The sequence below is a fragment of the Lepidochelys olivacea genome, assembly GCF_965140295.1.
Source record: "Lepidochelys olivacea isolate rLepOli2 genome assembly, chromosome: 2".
NCBI lineage: Eukaryota > Metazoa > Chordata > Testudines > Cheloniidae > Lepidochelys > Lepidochelys olivacea.
In genome coordinates this window covers 16,343,872-16,361,542 of record NC_140412.1, presented here as the reverse complement: position 1 = coordinate 16,361,542, position 17,671 = coordinate 16,343,872, and the positions used below count along the sequence as shown (strand labels likewise).

Sequence of the window (17,671 nt, the reverse complement as noted above, 5' to 3'; positions counted from 1 at the left end):
GGGGGGGAGGGGATAAACATGGGGAAATAGTTTTACTTTGTGTAATGACCAATCCACTCCCAGTCTTTATTCAAGCCCAAGTTAATTGTATCCAGTTTGCAAATTAATTCCAATTCAGCAGTCTCTCGTTGGAGTCTGTTTTTGAAGTTTGTTGAAGAAGTGCCACTTTTAGGTCTGTAATCGAGTGACCAAAGAGATTGAAGTGCTCTCCGACTGGTTTTTGAATGTTGCTATGGGTACCCGCATGGCCCCACAGTATGCCAACATTTTTATGGCTGACTTAGAACAAAGCTTCCTCAGCTCTCGTCCCCTAATGCCCCTACTCTACTTGTGCTACATTGATGACATCTTCATCATCTGGACCCATGGAAAAGAAGCCCTTGAGGAATTCCACCATGATTTCAGCAATTTCCATCCTACCATCAACCTCAGCCTGGACCAGTCCACGCAAGACATCCACTTCCTGGACGCTACGGTGCTAATAAGCGATGGTCACATAAACACCACCCTATACCGGAAACCTATTGACCGCTATGCCTACCTACATGCCTCCAGCTTTCATCCAGACCACACCACACGATCCATTGTCTACAGCCAAGTTCTACTATACAACCGCATTTGCTCCAACCCCTCAGACAGAGACAAACACCTACAAGATCTCTATCAAGCGTTCTTACAACTACAATACCCACCTGCTGAAGTGAAGAAACAGATGGACAGAGCCAGAAGAGTATCCAGAAGTCACCTATTACAGGACAGGCCCAACAAAGAAAATAACAGAACACCACTAGCCATCACCTTCAGCCCCCAACTGAAACCTCTCCAACGCGTCATCAAGGATCTACAACCTATCCTGAAGGATGACCCATCACTGTCACAGATCTTGGAGGACAGGCTAGTCCTTGCTTACAGACAGCCCCCCTACCTGAAGCAAATACTTACCAGCAACCACACAACAGAACCACTAACCCAGGAACCTATCCTTGCAACAAAGCCCGTTGCCAACTGTGTCCACATATCTATTCAGGGGACACCATCATAGGGCCTAATCACATCAGCCACACTATCAGAGGCTCATTCACCTGCACATCTACCAGTGTGATATATGCCATTATGTGCCAGCAATGCCCCTCTGCCAGGTACATTGGCCAAACTGGACAGTCTCTACGTAAAAGAATAAATGGACACAAATCAGATGTCAAGAATTATAACATTCAAAAACCAGTCGGAGAACACTTCAATCTCTTTGGTCACTCGAGTACACCTAAAAGTGGCAATTCTTCAACAAAAAAACTTAAAAAACAGACTCCAAGGAGAGACTGCTGAATTGGAATTAATTTGCAAACTGGATACAATTAACTTAGGCTTGAATAAAGACTGGGAGTGGATTGGTCATTACACAAAGTAAAACTATTTCCCCATATTTATTCCTCCCCCCCCCCACTGTTCCTCACCCGTTCTTGTCAACTGTTGGAAATGGCCTACCTCGATTATCACTACAAAAAGTTGTCCTCCCCGCTCTCCTGCTGGTAATAGCTCACCTTAAGTGATCACTCTCGTTACAGTGTGTATGGTAACACCCATTGTTTCTGTTCTCTATGTATATAAATCTCCTCACTGTATTTTCCACTGAATGCATCTGATGAAGTGAGCTGTAGCTCACGAAAGCTTATGCTCAAATAAATTTGTTAGTCTCTAAGGTGCCACAAGTACTCCTTTTCTTTTTGCGAATACAGACTAACACGGCTGCTACTCTGAAACCTGAATCTAGATAGAACAGCACCAAGTTTCAAACTCATATATGGAAGTGTTAGATCCAAGGTTTTGGTTTCTCCCATTTTAGGGGTATAAAGATTGAGTCCAGAGCTGTAGTTTAGATCTGGGGTTTCATTCAGGCTCTCCTCTTGCCTGGTTAACATGTATAGATTTTAAGCTAGAAAGAGACTATTATGATTGTCTAGTTTGACCTGAATAACACAGGCCACAGAACTGCACCTATTAATTGCTTCATTGAGCATAATTTGTGGTTGAACTAGGGCATATCTTTTAGAAAGACATCCAGGCTTGACAGCTTTATTTTTGCTTTAACCTTTCATCTTTTTTCCTTGCTGTTCACTTTTTGCTTCTCTTAAGAGTATAAACGAGACATAAATCTACTCTGCCTGTTTACATACATGTGATATCAGGCACATACAACTTTCACTCTGTGACTCTACAACAAGAAACAGAGGAGAGAGTTCTAAAAAGTTTTTCTCCTTTTAAAACTTTAAATGGTTTAACTCATCTCTCTGTCATCCTCTGCATTCTGCCCCCCAATGGCTTGCAGATTCTTTATTTCATCTGTAAGTAAAAAAAATAGTTTCTTCCCTTCAGGTTTTTTTATTTGTATGATCCCTTCTACATACATTGGAAAACCTCTTTAACAAATGTAACAAATAGGCTGGTGTTCTGAACATACGTGAGAGATGAGTGTCCTGTCTCTTCCAGGATTTTGTTCTTCCTTAATTGATTTTAGATATGTGTCGTGCCTGATTTGCCTGGTTTGGTGCCCATTGAAATGAATCCTCCAGTCCCATGACTATCCCAGACTCTCCTACTGGAACATGACAAATGTGAAGAGGAATGAAGGAAGATGGTTGTTATTAAGCTGTCTGTCATTCTGATTTATCACTGGGGCATTGCAGTGAGTTAGTTAATTCACAAGGCAGCATGTTGGCTGATTAAACGCAAATACAGCACATCCACCCTGTGGACTATAGTGGTAATGGCCAATGTTCTACTAGAGTTACTCTTTGGTACAGGTTTAAATTGCTGTCAACACACTGGGCAAGAACAGAAGTGAAATTTTGCACCATATCATTGTCCCAAAATATACATTTGATGGTTTTTGAAGGAGACCTACATCTGGAAAGCAGCTGTGAAATAGCAAGTAAACACACTGTCTGGTAAATGTGTCTGAGGCTCATCTGTGGTGGTGATACTCGTCCGAGTGATCTGAAAGGAAAGATGGTATTACATGATTGCCCAGAAGACAATTAGTCATCTGCTTCATATGCAGACTGTCAGCTGGAAAACTTGCTCTTGGTTTTCTGAAATGCTGAACTCAGAAAGGTATTGTTAACCTATGGGGAGGAAATCTTTGTGTTGTGGTTGTCATATATACAATACGTTAGTTGTCTTTAATCCAACAATTACTTTCCTGCCTGGAACTACTTACCAACAATTTCATTACCAGAATTTTTTAATGAAAGCATTACCATATGGTGGCTTTTCTCTGAGTTTTTCAGAGTTTCTGTTAATGTGAATTTTCCTATTTTTGTCTGAAGCCTTTGTTGCATTTCACAATCTGCCCCCACAATTGTGTCTTATTACAGATGGACCTGATCCTCAACATTCACCCTTGGAGTCAGGTCCATCAGAGTTTGATGTGCTCTGGTTTGAGGGTCTTCTTTTAGACCCATCTGAATTAGGACCCTGGTCTAGGTTCCTTGGATTCCAGTCACTGGAGGCTTTAGGTGAACATTTTAAGGGGGCAGTGTTGGTAAACCCTCCTAAGGTGCACATGTGTTCATCAAGGTCTTGCTCCAAAACCCATTGAAGTCAATGGTAAGTCTACTGAACATGTGTTCTGCTTATGAACATGTGTATGGATGTCTGAAATGGTAAAGTTTCAGTTGAATTCCATAGAACTAATAATGTTTTTTCCTCTGTAGTTGTTTGTCCTTCAGGCAGCTCCTTTCAGACTGATGAATGCATTCCGTGTCCTCCTGGGTTCTATCAGTTGCAGACAGGAAGCTCCTCATGCATCAGGTGTCCTGTGGGAAAAACTACCATCTCCGCTGGAGCTTTCAGAGCTGATCATTGTAAGTGCCCTGATTATCATCCTGGAGGAATGTCATTCAGTATCTACTTGGTGAGAGCTTTTGAGCTTTCACAGAGCTCTTCTTCAGGTCTGGGCTTACTCTCTCTCTCTCTCACCAGAAGAAGTTACTCTAATAAAAGATATTACCTCACCTACCTCAGCTCACTTCACTGAAATTTCTAAGGACCTAACCAAAACTTTTCCTTGATAACTGTGCCCTTCTGTAGCACAACTTTTGCCCATAAGGCAGGGATCAATATACTTAGTAATTTGTATACTAGTAAAATCAACCTGAATTGCCTCTGTTGGCCCACAGACCGATGAAAATAAAAGCAATGATGCCTAAAGGAATGCACAGATTAAATAGGTCAGTTTGTTTTCAGTATCAGCCCTTGCGCAGAAAAGAGAGGAAGCAGAGAGCAGAGGTATGTTGATAACGTGGGGGAAGATATTTGGGTTGAATTGTTGAAGGAGTGAACTTCTGCATTTTGGCTGGTATCTGTTTAGTTTCGAACCTCCATTGAAGTCAAGGAGTTATGCCAGGGTGAATTTGTCCCGTGGTTTTATTCGTATAGGTAGCTCTTTGTGATTGATAAGGAAGAGGGCATATATCTCATTTATGCTTTTTTCCATTAGTATCACCTTCTGCATTACTCCCCAAAACACATGTGAGGAGACTGATGTTAGAGTAGACTAGCTCCTTGGGAAAACTTCTCTCTCAATACAGATTACTTTCTATGGGTGTATGAACTGGGGGGTTTAGTCAATGCATTCCTTGGGCATTATTGTCACTTAAAGCATGAACCCTTTATCCAGTCAGCTTATGATTAATGAAAAAGTGAGTTGCAATCTCAGACATAAATGCACACTGCTTTCTCATTTTACAAAGCTACTGGGTTTCTTTAATACTCTTAGATAATTGGGCTATACCAATTTTTGAATAATAATAAATAAAATCATACTCTTAAATATATGGGCCTGCCCTCTGTAGGTGAATTTCCTCCTAGTGCCATGGACCAGAGAAAAGCATATGCACTGCTTAAATCCCACTTAAGTCATTTTCAGAAGTAGGAGGTGGGATTCAGCAGCACATTGGCCTAATGCTGGTCCTTTGCACAACAATAAATGTTATGCCTTTGGATTTATTCCCTTTTCTCCTCTAGCTTGCTGTTGGTAGAGTGCTGTCTCTTAAAAAGTGCTGAGGATTTGCTGGGCTGGGTACGGGGAGAAGAGTGAAATCCTGACTGTCATTATGGATTTGTTCCTTTGTGGAGTGGAGGAGACCTTTGGTCACTTCTGAATGACTAAAAGCTCCAGTTAGCACTGGGAAAAGCATTTTAAAATATAAAGCAAAGCTCTTTGCAATTTAGGAATATCTGGGAGGACTTGGTTCTCCAAGAACAGGGAAATAAAAAAAAAAATAGCAGCAGCAAATTGGTTTGGTGAGATCTTGTGGCTCCTTATGACTGTTCTTGATATTTCAGCTTCCCATTGTAGTTGGCACTGCACAAACACACATAAAAACATGCTTCCTTCTCTGAAGGACTTGCCTGTGTGGTAGGATCCTAAGGAACCCACCGTAATCTCTCTGTAGCAGGGACTTTGTTTTTGTTCCGTGTTTGTGAATGGTCTGTGGTTTGCACATGGTCCATGACTAGGGCTTTTAGGCTCTACCACAATGCAAATAACAATAAAAATCATTTAAAGTGATGGAATGGCAACTGCGAAATGCTCACTGTAAATGACTTGAGAGAGCCCCTGCCTTCAGGCAGTAATAAGCATCCATTTCTTCTAGAATGTCATTGTCCTACTCATACACTGAATGCAAGATACATAGTGGCCCAACTCTTCCCTTTCCTGTGACAGGTATCACAGATTGTGAGAGAAACGGGCAGGGTTTACAGTGCAGTGAAGGTGGACAGTATAGACCTTCCCAGGCTGATCCCATCACTAAGAAATCCTTCTGTGCTGATAGTCTTGGAATGACACTGGACTGGACTGAAACAGACCACCCATTGACAGATTCCCACTGCCTAGGTAGGTATCAGAAAACTAATTGCATTCACTTTGATCCTATGCAAGTAACTTCTCCTTAACAAAATTCTGGTTTCTAAGGACAGCTGAATCTGAAAGGTTATGGAAATTCACTTAACTATAAGTCTGGTCTCTTACTCTCTTCCTCATCCCACATGCCTGCCATTCTCCCTGCTGGTGGGTTTATTTACTACACTGGAGAAAACATTATTTTTGAAAGGGAAGGGGGTGAAGTATGTTCATAAGTACCCTTGGATAATTAACAAATTGTTTGTATGAACATCTCTTGTTCTCTGTCTGGTGGAGTCATTACAGTATAATGTAACAGGACCAGGGCAGAGTAAAGGATTTCCTAATGTAAACAGCACTCACGGTTGCTCTCATAAGACCTGCTCTGTAGTGTTAGACAAATGAACACATTGTCACTGTTTATTATCAGATTTTGGTACACTTGCTCATGTTGTGTAGTGCCTTACTCCATGAGTGATCCCAGGTAAGTCAGAGGACTGGACTCCAGCATACATAAGGTTAGTTTAATCTGTCCCTTAATGATTAACAATTAGATTTTAATTGATATTTTAAAAAAGTTATTTATAAATGTTGCATTATTGTCAAGATACGACTCTACGGCCACAGACTAGATTGTATACAGCATCCAGAGCAGGAATCTCAAACATAAAATGAAATAAAACAGATGGTCACTATGGAAGGCTAGGAGACAATCCATTAAAAGTGCACAGACAGAGTAGGGAAAAGCAGCATTTCAACATGCTAATCATACCATATATAAGGAGATGTTAATAACTACAGGAAATAATCCATCACACAACCCAAGACTTGCTTGTGGACATTTGCAATCATGTTCCTCAGCCAGAAAGCTTGTACTTCCCCCTCAACCAAAGTGATCAGTTCAGCCTATAATTTTGTAACTCTGAGCTTTATCATGCCATCAATGGTGCAATTAATGAGGATCACTACTTAAAAAATGATGGCATGGTACTGTCTTCTACCAGTAATTTGGTAACACATTTTTGGTATGTGTTGAATGAAAGATGTATGAAATGAAAATTTTCAGTAGTGAAGGAATTGACAGAACAATTTCATAGAATCATAGAAACATAGGACTGGAAGGGACCCTCGAGAGGTCATCTAGTCCAGTCCCCTGAACTCCTAGCAGGACTAAGTATTATCTAGACTATCCCTGGCAGGTGTTTGTCTAACCTGCTCTTAAAATCTCCAACGATGGAGATTCCACAACCTCCCTAGGCAATTTATTCCAGCACTTAACCACCCTGACAGTTAGGAAGTTTTTCCTAATGTCCAACCTAAACCTCCCTTGCTGCAATTTAAGCCCATTGCTTCTTGTCCTATCCTCAGAGGTTAAAAAGAACAATTTTTCTCCCTCCTCCTTGTAACAACCTTTTATGTACTTGAAATCTGTTATCATGTCCCCCCTCAGTCTTCTCTTCTACATGGTAAACAAACCCAATTTTTTTCAATCTTCCCTCATAGGACATGTTTTCTAGACCTTTTAATCATTTTTGTTGCTCTTCTCTGGACTTTCTCTAATTTCTCCACATCTTTCCTGAAATGTGGTGCTATTTTCAGTCCTGCAGCCCAAGCCCTGCAAGCCTGAGTCAACTGACCTGGGCACAGACTTGGTGCTGCAGGTTTTTTTCTGTGGTGTAGAAATACCCTCACACACCTAGACAGTTATAAAATCACTGCTGCTTAAGCAGTTCTGATTCCATCCAGTAGAGGCCAGTAGCTGATATGTGTACTAGCTTTACAGATTATCAACTAGGAGAGCTAGCTAATTTTTTTCAAATTTCAAAATGCTGATGCTTCAAAACTTTAAAATTCAGGAAAAATGTCAATGGCATTTTCATAAAATCCCCCTGATTTCTGAGCAACTCTAGAACTTGTTGATTTTTTTTGGCAATTTCAACCATATTTTGCATTTCAAAAAATCCCAATTTTTTAGTTAAAAAAAAAGGGGGGGGGAATGTGGGTGCTTTTACTTTTTCCATCCTGAGCAGCTCCATTAACTATATTGTAGAATGGGACATAATTGTGTAATCTGGGGTGGCTGATACTGCTTTGAGAGAAGATTGATAGTGGAAGGGGGTGGATAAGATTGACCCAATAGCTCTTCTCTCTTTCTAAGTTATCTGTCTTCTGGGGAAAAAAATCTCCTTCTTAAAATAGAAAGTGATAAATTATAACAAAATCTAGGCCCACCTGGGGTGTCCTCATTCCCCCTATGTTGCAAACTATGGGCACTCAGAATTGTATGGCAACAGCATGGATGGAATCTACATCTTCCTCCGCCAAGAGTATAGATGCCTATCATTTGAATTAAAAAGGAATCTTCATTAACAGTTATCAGAACAGGGCCTATGAGACACAGCTGTGCAATTCTATTTCCATCCCGACAGTGATGAACAACCAACAGCAAATTCATTAATGTTAGGGCTGGTTGAACGTTTTTCATTATGCAGGGTTTTTTTGACAGAAAATATATTTTTGAAAAAAAAACATAAAATTTTCAGTTTTCAACATTTTTTATTTCAATTTTTTTTCATGAAACAAAGTATTTAATTTTTAAAAACGTTTTTGTGTCTAGGGTTTCTTTTGTCCCACTGCTCCCTAACGTTTTTTTTTACCTCTCTCCCTTTTCCTGTGGAATTTTTTTCTTTTTAATTTTTTTAAAGAGAAAATGGGAAGCTCCTTCCCCAGGGAAAAAGACATTAAACAAACCTCTAACATTTTCATCCAAAAATGAAAATCCTTCATGAACATTTTCAAACAAAATTTTAAAAATGTAGTTTATTTTGACTTTTTCCTGAAAATTGAAATCTGTTTAAGTTTTGTTTTTTTAACCAGCCATAAAGACAGCAGTCATTCAGCCTGTGCATTTGAATAGAAGGAATTAACTGTTCTGCGTTGAATGGTTTTGGCATCGTACTTTAAGAAGGAAAACTTTTCTCCCCCATCTTACCCCGCTCAATCCCCTGCCTTTCAGCCCTCTTCCCAGCCTCGTTAAAGTGCAGGATTTTTTGGTGTTCTGTTTTTGGCTTACTCCTTTGTTCTTTCCAAGCAGAAAATGACAGTTTTATCAAAAGCACCTGTTGACTCAGCTTTGACAACAACAAACATTTGTTGTCAATTAGCGCTGGCTGTTTTGCTTTAAGAGGACAAATGATTGTTTTAAAAATTGATCCTCAGCTTTTATTCTGTGGTTTATCCAGACATTTCTGGACAAGAGCTCGGCTCTTGGATCCTGGTGTAACATCTCTTCTTCGCTATTCCACTCAGATGTGCAGGGGAATGAGAGCTGAGCCTGCAGCTACTCCATGCAGAGAGCTCTAGGGGCTGAGTCCAGCTCAGGATGCCTGGTTGCTTTGGCTGTGTTAGACCCAGGGGAGGCTCTATTGACAGTCAGTCTGAAACCTCCCCTCGGTTGGTGGTCGGCCAAGGAAAGGAGGTGGTCAGGCCACATGGGTCAGCTCATCCCCTACACTCCCGGAGAGACCTTAGCGGATACTATGGGCCAGAAGTCAATGCTGCTGTACTGATTTACACCCTCTGAGGATATCTCCCCACTCCCACCCCGGTGGAAACCCAAAGGGAGGATACATTTCACCAGGTCACAAGGGAATTAGCTGGCATGAGAACCAGACTATAATTTAAACCTCTTGGAGCTGTGGTCTGACCTCCGCCCCACCCCTTGTCGAGTGGCTGAAGGATTTGCAAGGATCCAAGAGGAGAAGTTTTTGCTCTCTCCAAATCTTTGCGTATTGGTCCAATTTATGCTCTTAGTGACGCTAAGGAAAATCTGTAGTAACTCTGTTACCCTTTGTGTTTCATGTCATCACAAGAAAGAAGTAAAAACATCAGTCACAGCACTTTTCAATCTACCCCATCCAAGGGTATTACCAACCTGCTGGTGACTTTTCTTCTAACATCACTCTCTCCATTTAGCTTGTATTCCCTGTACTGTAATAGAATCTCCGCTAATGACCAAAGAAAGTCAGGATATTCCACACAGACTACCACATTCAGTTTTCCCTTGCTTCAGAACTTCCTGTTGTACTGGAGACCATTTCTGGGATATTTGCTTTAGCAAAGTGGCTTTGTGTAGCAAAATGATTTGGACTCTGCTTCCATGACAAGATTGCATTATTTGGAGTTGTTATATATCCAGCATGACTAATTAAATAGTCTTGTTTTCCTTTCCTCCTCTCAAGGACAAATATGACAATCAGGTTTTATTTTAGGGTCATGTTCAGTTGGAGGAAAAGAAAAGAAGCGTTTATTTTTCACTTTTCCATCTACATGGGAATAAATCTGGCTTTGATGAACCAAAAACCTACCAGGTTTGGAGGGATGCTATCCAGGCTTTCTTTCCCCCCCCCCCCTTTTAAAAAAAAATCACAAGTGAATTTATGGCTTTGAAAAGTGATTAACTGGCACTGCTACAGACTGCAATCACTGATTTACAGTGCAAGCACATCTCTCACCTGGAGGGACCTGGATAGGTCCATCAATGGGTGACAGGGGATGGATCACTGGATGATATCCTGTTCTGTTCATTCCCTCTGAAGCACCTGGCATTGGCCACTGTCAGCAGACAAGATACTGGGCTAGATGGACCTTTGGACTGACCCAGTATGGCCATTCTTATGATCTTCACTCAGAGAAAAGGTAGCTCCCTTTCGGTGTATTCTTTAACATCCGAGAATAACAACAGGGAAGATGCCTGGTTCTCTGATGGGCCCAGTTGCATGCTAAGGGCCACATTCAGATTTGACACACACAATATTGTAAATTTATCTCACATTAAATTAATTGGACTCAGTTAAACTCCCTTTGAGCTTCTGACTGATCTTTAAAGGAAACTAATCTTACATGCCAAGGAGACAAAGAGAGTTATAACAAGATATAAATTAATTCTTATTATTAATTATATTCCAGTAACTCCTAGAGGCTCCAAGTGAGATTGAGCCCCATGGTGCAAGACACTGTGTGTGGTGAGAGAGTCTCCTTACCCTAAATATCTTACACTCAAAGGGGACTACAATCTTCTCTGTACGTTTGAGGTTTGTCTCAGCCAGTGAAAGTGGTCACATTTAGGTTGGGTGGTTGCAGATCCTACGTACACACAATGTGTCAGATTAATAACCTTATTCATTAACTCCTTGGCTCCCTTTTCTCTACTCAGCCCAACAGTAAAATGAATGCTTATCCCCAAATAGAGCTCACAGTTTGCATAAACCTGAAGATTGAAAAGCAAGAAGTCACCTTCTTGCCCATTTATGGCCTCGTTCTAATACATTCTGCTCCAAACAGAGACCTGGCCCTGAGCATCTAATATCTCCAAGGAGAGTTCTGCAACAGTTTGTTTCAGACGCTTTTTCATTTTTTCTGATTGTTTCACAGAAACCTGATACTGTTTGTCCATTTAACTTACGAATCCTTCCCCCTACACACCGTGAGTTTTCTTTTTTTAAGTAAAGTCTGTGTTGAGTTTCTCTGGAGACTGAGGAGCAATGGAAATAACATGCAGGAGACTTGACCATGCTCTCTGCCTTTTAGTGCTCAGAAAATTTGAAAGAGTTCCTGAATCCAAACTGATCTATGGTGCAGAAGACGCTAGGATCCTTCACTCAGAAACCATCCAAGGAGACTCCCAGAGTGCACTCTTGCAGTGCATTTCAGGTAAGGGATGGCTCTCAGCAAATGTGTGTGGCATACGGTGGAGGTCACCAAAGAAGACAGCTTTCAAGGACTGAATTTACTGCTATGCCTTAGCCTAGCATTGTCTGCCTTTCCGTTCAGCAGCAAATTCACTGTGGGAGGATCAGTGTTTGTTGACCTTCCTCTCATATCAGAGAGGACGTCTCTGTCTGTGAATGGTTTCAGAGTAACAGCCGTGTTAGTCTGTATTCGCAAAAAGAAAAGGAGTACTTGTGGCACCTTAGAGACTAACCAATTTATTTGCGCATAAGCTTTCGTGAGCTACAGCTCACTTCATCGGATGCATACCGTGGAAACTGCAGAAGAGATTATATACACAGAGACCATGAAACAATACCTCCTCCCACCCCACTCTCCTGCTGGTAATAGCTTATCTAAAGTGTGAATGTGCTTTCAATTACCATGTGGCCTTGGACAAGTCATCAATGGTCTGACTTTCAGAAATGCTAAATGCTCATAATTCATGTTGACTATGGCTGGACACTATGGGTTTCAGTACCCCTAAAAATCAGACCACTCACCACTCTGTACATTGGCTCTGTACATTACTGATAAAATAGGGAAAAACCATCCTTGTTTACCTCACAGGGACATTGTGAGTTTTAATATTCATGCATGATCACCTCTGTTTGCACTGCAAGTAGTCCTTTGATCACCTCATGTGTCCTAACTTTGGGGCTAATTCAAAGCCCATTGAAACCAACTGGGAATCTTTTCGTTGACGTTAGTGGCCTTTGGATCAGGCCCTTTTATGTTTGGAAATGAGGGAGTTAGAAGGCAGAAAGAGATAGGAGAGTGTTTTAAAATCATGCAAGAAAGTGAATACAACATCAGCAGGGGTGGCAGTGAGGAGGAGAGGCACAGAAAGGGAGGTGGAGGGGGACGGTGGCTGAGCAGCAAAAAGGATCCTGGTCTGGAGGCACTTGGCATGTGTTTCAGCCCCAGAAAGTGTGGTGAGACTAGTCACACAGCTTGGATAGAGAATTCTGACTACTGAAAAAATGTGCCAAACCATTCAGGGCTGCAACACACTATGCACAAAATGTTCATTGAACAACTTCCAGTAACAGTCTTTCACTAGTCTCTTGGCAGGCAATAAGCGGAGAAAGAAAAAGGGGCTAAATTCAATGGAGAAATAGTTAGCCAGGAATCCTTTGACCAGCTTTGGTTTCTTGAGCAAAGGCCACAGCACTCTTACAAGCCAGGCTCATTACATTACATACCAACTCTCAATCAAGATAGTTTGTCCTCCAGCTCAATCATGAGTAACTAAAGCCTGGTCTATACCCCCTGGGAGCAGGTTATCCCATATCTGCCTGCTGCTGGGTTTCTTGCACCTTCCTCTGCAGCAGCGGGAACCGGCCACTGTTGGAGACGGACTACTGGACTAGGTAGACATGGGGGGTCTGATCCAGTCTGGAAATTCCAGTTTCGTTTACACATTGCACTAGTTTAACTAAAGGTGTGATTTTTAACTGATTTAGCTAAACTGCTGCAAAACTTGTGTGGAGACTTAAATCAATTTGTACCTGGCTTATGTCAATTTAGCTCAAGGAGCTTCGTGACCCAGTGACGCTAACTCGATATAAGCTAAATTTAAAGTGATTTAAGTGTGTCCAAACAGGGTTTTGCAGCAGTTTAGTTAAATTGGTATAAATTGATTTAAAAACCTGTTTTAGTTAAACTGGTGCAAGTTGTAATATAGCTGAGGGTTATAGTTCAAATTCAGTAAAAGGAGTCTTTATGTATATAGAAGACATAGCTATCAGCCAGCTGGAAACATGTGGCTTTGTGTAAACGAAATGGTGAACCTTTACATTTCTTTCATGCTTTCAGATTGTGAGACGGATGAGTCATGTGGCTTTATCACAGTATCTGCTCCAGGTTCTGAGGTGCTGTGTGAACTGCACAGTGCTGCTGAAACCAACTTCAACTGTACCACGTCTGGACTGGTAAATAATGACACTTCTTTAAAATGCATAGCCTGTACAATACCTGACAGCCAGTATGAGAACCCATTGTCAGAATGCCAGGGAGTTTCCTGACTGTTTAGATGTTGTGTTCTATTATGGTAATGGTGAAGTGCTGGTGGGTTAGCAAAGAAATGAGAGTCAAGGTTTTCCAAAAGTGATTTTTGGGTGCCTCTGTGTTTGGTTGCGACACCTTAAAGAGGCTTGATTTTTAGAAAGTGCTGGACAAACACCCACTAGAAATCAGGTCCCTTTAAGGAGCTTTGATTTCAGCACCCTAAAATGGAGGTACCCAAAATCATTAGTCACTTTTGAACATTTTGGAAACAGCAAAGTGCTCTCTAATTCCTGCATCCCTGTCATGAATAGCATCCCCCCAATATTGCGTCAGAGTATCAGTAAAACCGACAGTGAGATGAATTGACATGTCCAGAGTGTCACACTGAGTCAGTGGTAGAGTCAGGAATAAAACACAGCAATCTGGGCTCCAAATCTCCTGTTCTAACTCCTGGACAGCACTGCCTGCCCTTATTGCATGTGAAATAAGAAAACTAATCTTAAATTTGCCAGAATGCCACCTATACAGGTCTTTCCTAGAAGATGTTTGCCTCCCCTGAGCTGATCTGCTACAACTCCAACCAAATCACCATTCACAAACTCCCATTCTTCAAAGATCTAGGCTATGCGAACACTGAAACAGATAATCGTGTCACTTGTCAGATCTTTGTCCATTCCTACAGTCGAGGGTCTTGAGCTCGATGGCATTTTGCCACTTTCTTAAGGCAACTCATTGTTTATGAAACTACGTTGTCATTATTAATACGGTAGAGTAGCATCAAAGAATTATGCCCTGAGCTGATGGAATTGTGATCAAACAGCAGAACTAGAGGGCCCCAGGGAGTTGTGGCAACTATGAACAGTATATACTAATTCATCATCCTCATAAGCTTGAATAGACTGTATTTTCCCGGCTATGAATTAAAGCACCTTTATAGTGTCTCTGTCTGTCTCAGATGAAAGGTGTTATGGGAAATTCTGATGCCACTAGCATTGCTAATCTTAGCTGCCTGCTTAAAGTGAGGAACCCAGAGAAGGATGAAGTGACCGTGTATCTGAAAAAAGGTAGGTACTGAACCTCCACTGATAGGTCAGTTGTCTAGAAAAGTGAAAAACGGACCCTGCCAACAGTTAGGCCTCAACTCCATAAGGATATGAGTCTTTGCAGGGTCAGGCACCGAATAGCAGCACGACAACCTCCGTCACTCTTCCAGAAATAACGGATAAAGGTTTTTTGATTCTATTGAGATTTATTTTCTTGCAGTGTGATTTATATATAGGGAGCTTGAGTGGGTTTTTTTGCCATCCTCTGGGGTGCTGAGCAGGAGTTTAGGATCAGGTGGGTATGTCCCACACCATTAGTTCCTTGGAACTGCAATGTGGGGCTGGGGGAGGAGGGTGAGAGGGCAGGGGCAGATGAGAAGAGTAGAAAGGCATTGGTCATTCTTAGCCTATTCTCTTACTTCTGTGTTTCTGTATGGTGGGGAGTCTTTAGTTAGCCTAGGTTTTCTGAATATTTATTAATTACAGAAATCCGACACAATATTATAAAGAATCATATTCAAAATTAAAATCTTGTTCTAATTTTTCCTCCTTAGTAAAACCTTAGATCATTAAAATGGAATTTGCTTTTCACCATTTATGCTCTATACATTTGGCATTTCTCCTGGCTTGGGCAGTAATACGAGGCTGGTCAGTTTTTAAACTATTAGTAATATTATTAATTAGTATTACTGTAACACCTCGTCTTAGATCAGAACCCCATTGTGCTAGGTGCTGTATAAACACAACATTCAGGGGAATGTTCAAATTTTTTAAAATGTCATCAAAATTTCAACAATATCACAAAAATATTTTTATTCAGATTAGATTTAGCAAAACCATTTTTATAATATCAAAATATTGGGGCCTAAAACTCAACATTGGTCACCTTTTAAGCAACTACAAAATGTTATAAGAATTATCAACATTGGCTGAAATGCATAGCAACATGTGGGCATGTAGAATCACTATGTTATGTAGTGCCTCATTTCATATCTCAGGATCAGCTAATGCTCTGTTGTAAGTGTGACTGAAGGTGATTATATCTGAAAGTTTCTAGGTTGATTATTTTAATTATATTATTTCTTCAAATTTTCAGGTCAAGACAGCACAAAGATAATTATTTTAACAAAATAAATGCAGCCAAACCAACCAAACAAAAACAAACCCAAAGCCCTACAAAAAACACATTTAATAGGGCACCTTTGATGCCTTTTCCTTTACAGTTTGAGTCAATCTTTAATGTCAAACATGAACATCTAAATGAATCACACAAAATTTGCACCTGCACCTCTTGCTTAAAAATATCCATTTCTGTGGAGAGAGAGTACACACACAATCTTGTGGATAAGCACCCCCATTCAAACCTGTCTCCCTTAATGTCTCATCAGAAGGAACTCTAGAATCTGCTTGGAGCAGAAATACAGATTTTTCACAAAAAGAAAGTTCTTGGCAAAAACAAGTTGTATTTGATGTGTCACTTCATTGTGTCTGTTGTAGAACTGCATTGTTTGGCTATCTTGGCTCATTTTGACACAAATTGTGATACTCTTACACTGAGAAATACCTTGCTCCCCAGGTAATCTCATTGCCTTCAACAGGACTTACTCATGGTGTAAGGTACCATTCAGCCACACAATATTATCTGTCCTATGTGTTTTTTGTTCATGTGGGTTTTTTGTTCACTCCTTGCTCAAACTCCAAAGCTCAAAACAAACCATCCCAAATGGCAGAGTTCTACTAGGCCTGGGTCCAAAACATCTCCTTTCACTATTTCATTTGATTTCTATCAGAAATTGTAAACTGAGCTCAGACTTGCTCAAAATTAAGCCAAGTCCCACTTGAACCTGGGCAGAGACTTCTGCCTTGCATCTTGGTGTTTTAGACTATCTGAGATTTGAGAAAGATCATAGTAGCCTGAATATGTAATCCTGTTGGTGAACTTAGTGTGAGTTTCAGATTTGTAATGAAACTTAAAGGCCAGAACGATTTTGCTATGTTGGGCTTTTATTATAAAACATAGAGCCAGCTTAGGTCTGGAGATATTCTGCGGCTATTGCTTTGCCTCCTGCACTTGTTGGAACACTCATTTCTTTTTCTTCCTGTTCTGTTCAGGACAAGAATTCACCATATCTGGTCTCAAGATCTTTGAACTGACGGATTTTCAGAATGTGCTCTCTGGCGTGTACAGCTCAGTGGTTCTCTCAGCAGCTGGCACGTCTTTGACAGACGTTCATCTCTTCTGCCGTCAGGCTTGCAGCCAGGATCCTTGCTGTGATGGCTTTATCCTCAGTCATGTTGTACTTGATGGAGGTAATATTGTTCAAACTGCAAAGGCAAAATATTATCCCATACAATGGGAAACTTAACAGAAGCAAACCACTGGGTGCAATTCATGCCTGTGTAGAGGGCCAGTGTTATGCCTATGTGCAACTTAAATCCTATTGGCCTAATTGAGACTTAAGTGGCGCATAGACCTTGGGCTGCCCTTTGTCGAGGGGTGAATCTCACTCCATTATGTGGGCAGGCAGAATGTCTAAACACTGGATGTCTATGGTAGTAATCCCCTTTCTGTATTTGTATACATCTTTAAAATGGCATATACTGCAATAATGAGGGTTATCAGCAAGTTTGCCAGAAGTGGGTACTTGTATGTTGATGGGGGAATTAAAATATAATATGAAATGTTTAAAATATAAAGACAGGTTTCAGAGTAACAGCCGTGTTAGTCTGTATTTGCAAAAAGAAAAGGAGTACTTGTGGCACCTTAGAGACTAACCAATTTATTTGAGCATAAATTTTCCACAGTATGCATCTGATGAAGTGAGCTGTAGCTCACGAAAGCTTATGCTCAAATAAATTGGTTAGTCTCTAAGGTGCCACAAGTGCTCCTTTTCTTTTTAAAATATAAACTGATTACCTTTTTCTATGAGCAGGAAAAGGAGCT

General features: G+C 40.8%; 1 protein-coding gene across 1 annotated transcript in view; it reads left to right on the top strand.

Annotated features, from left to right (window-relative positions):
* TG (thyroglobulin) overlaps positions 1–17,671 on the top strand; it is a 197,897-nt gene that overhangs the window by 47,997 nt on the left and 132,229 nt on the right. The window contains exons 18-23 of the mRNA XM_084619139.1: positions 3,714–3,863; positions 5,729–5,899; positions 11,495–11,617; positions 13,493–13,608; positions 14,640–14,748; positions 16,840–17,037. Coding sequence (XP_084475265.1) covers positions 3,714–3,863; positions 5,729–5,899; positions 11,495–11,617; positions 13,493–13,608; positions 14,640–14,748; positions 16,840–17,037 — 867 coding nt within the window. The remainder of the gene's footprint in view (positions 1–3,713; positions 3,864–5,728; positions 5,900–11,494; positions 11,618–13,492; positions 13,609–14,639; positions 14,749–16,839; positions 17,038–17,671) is intronic.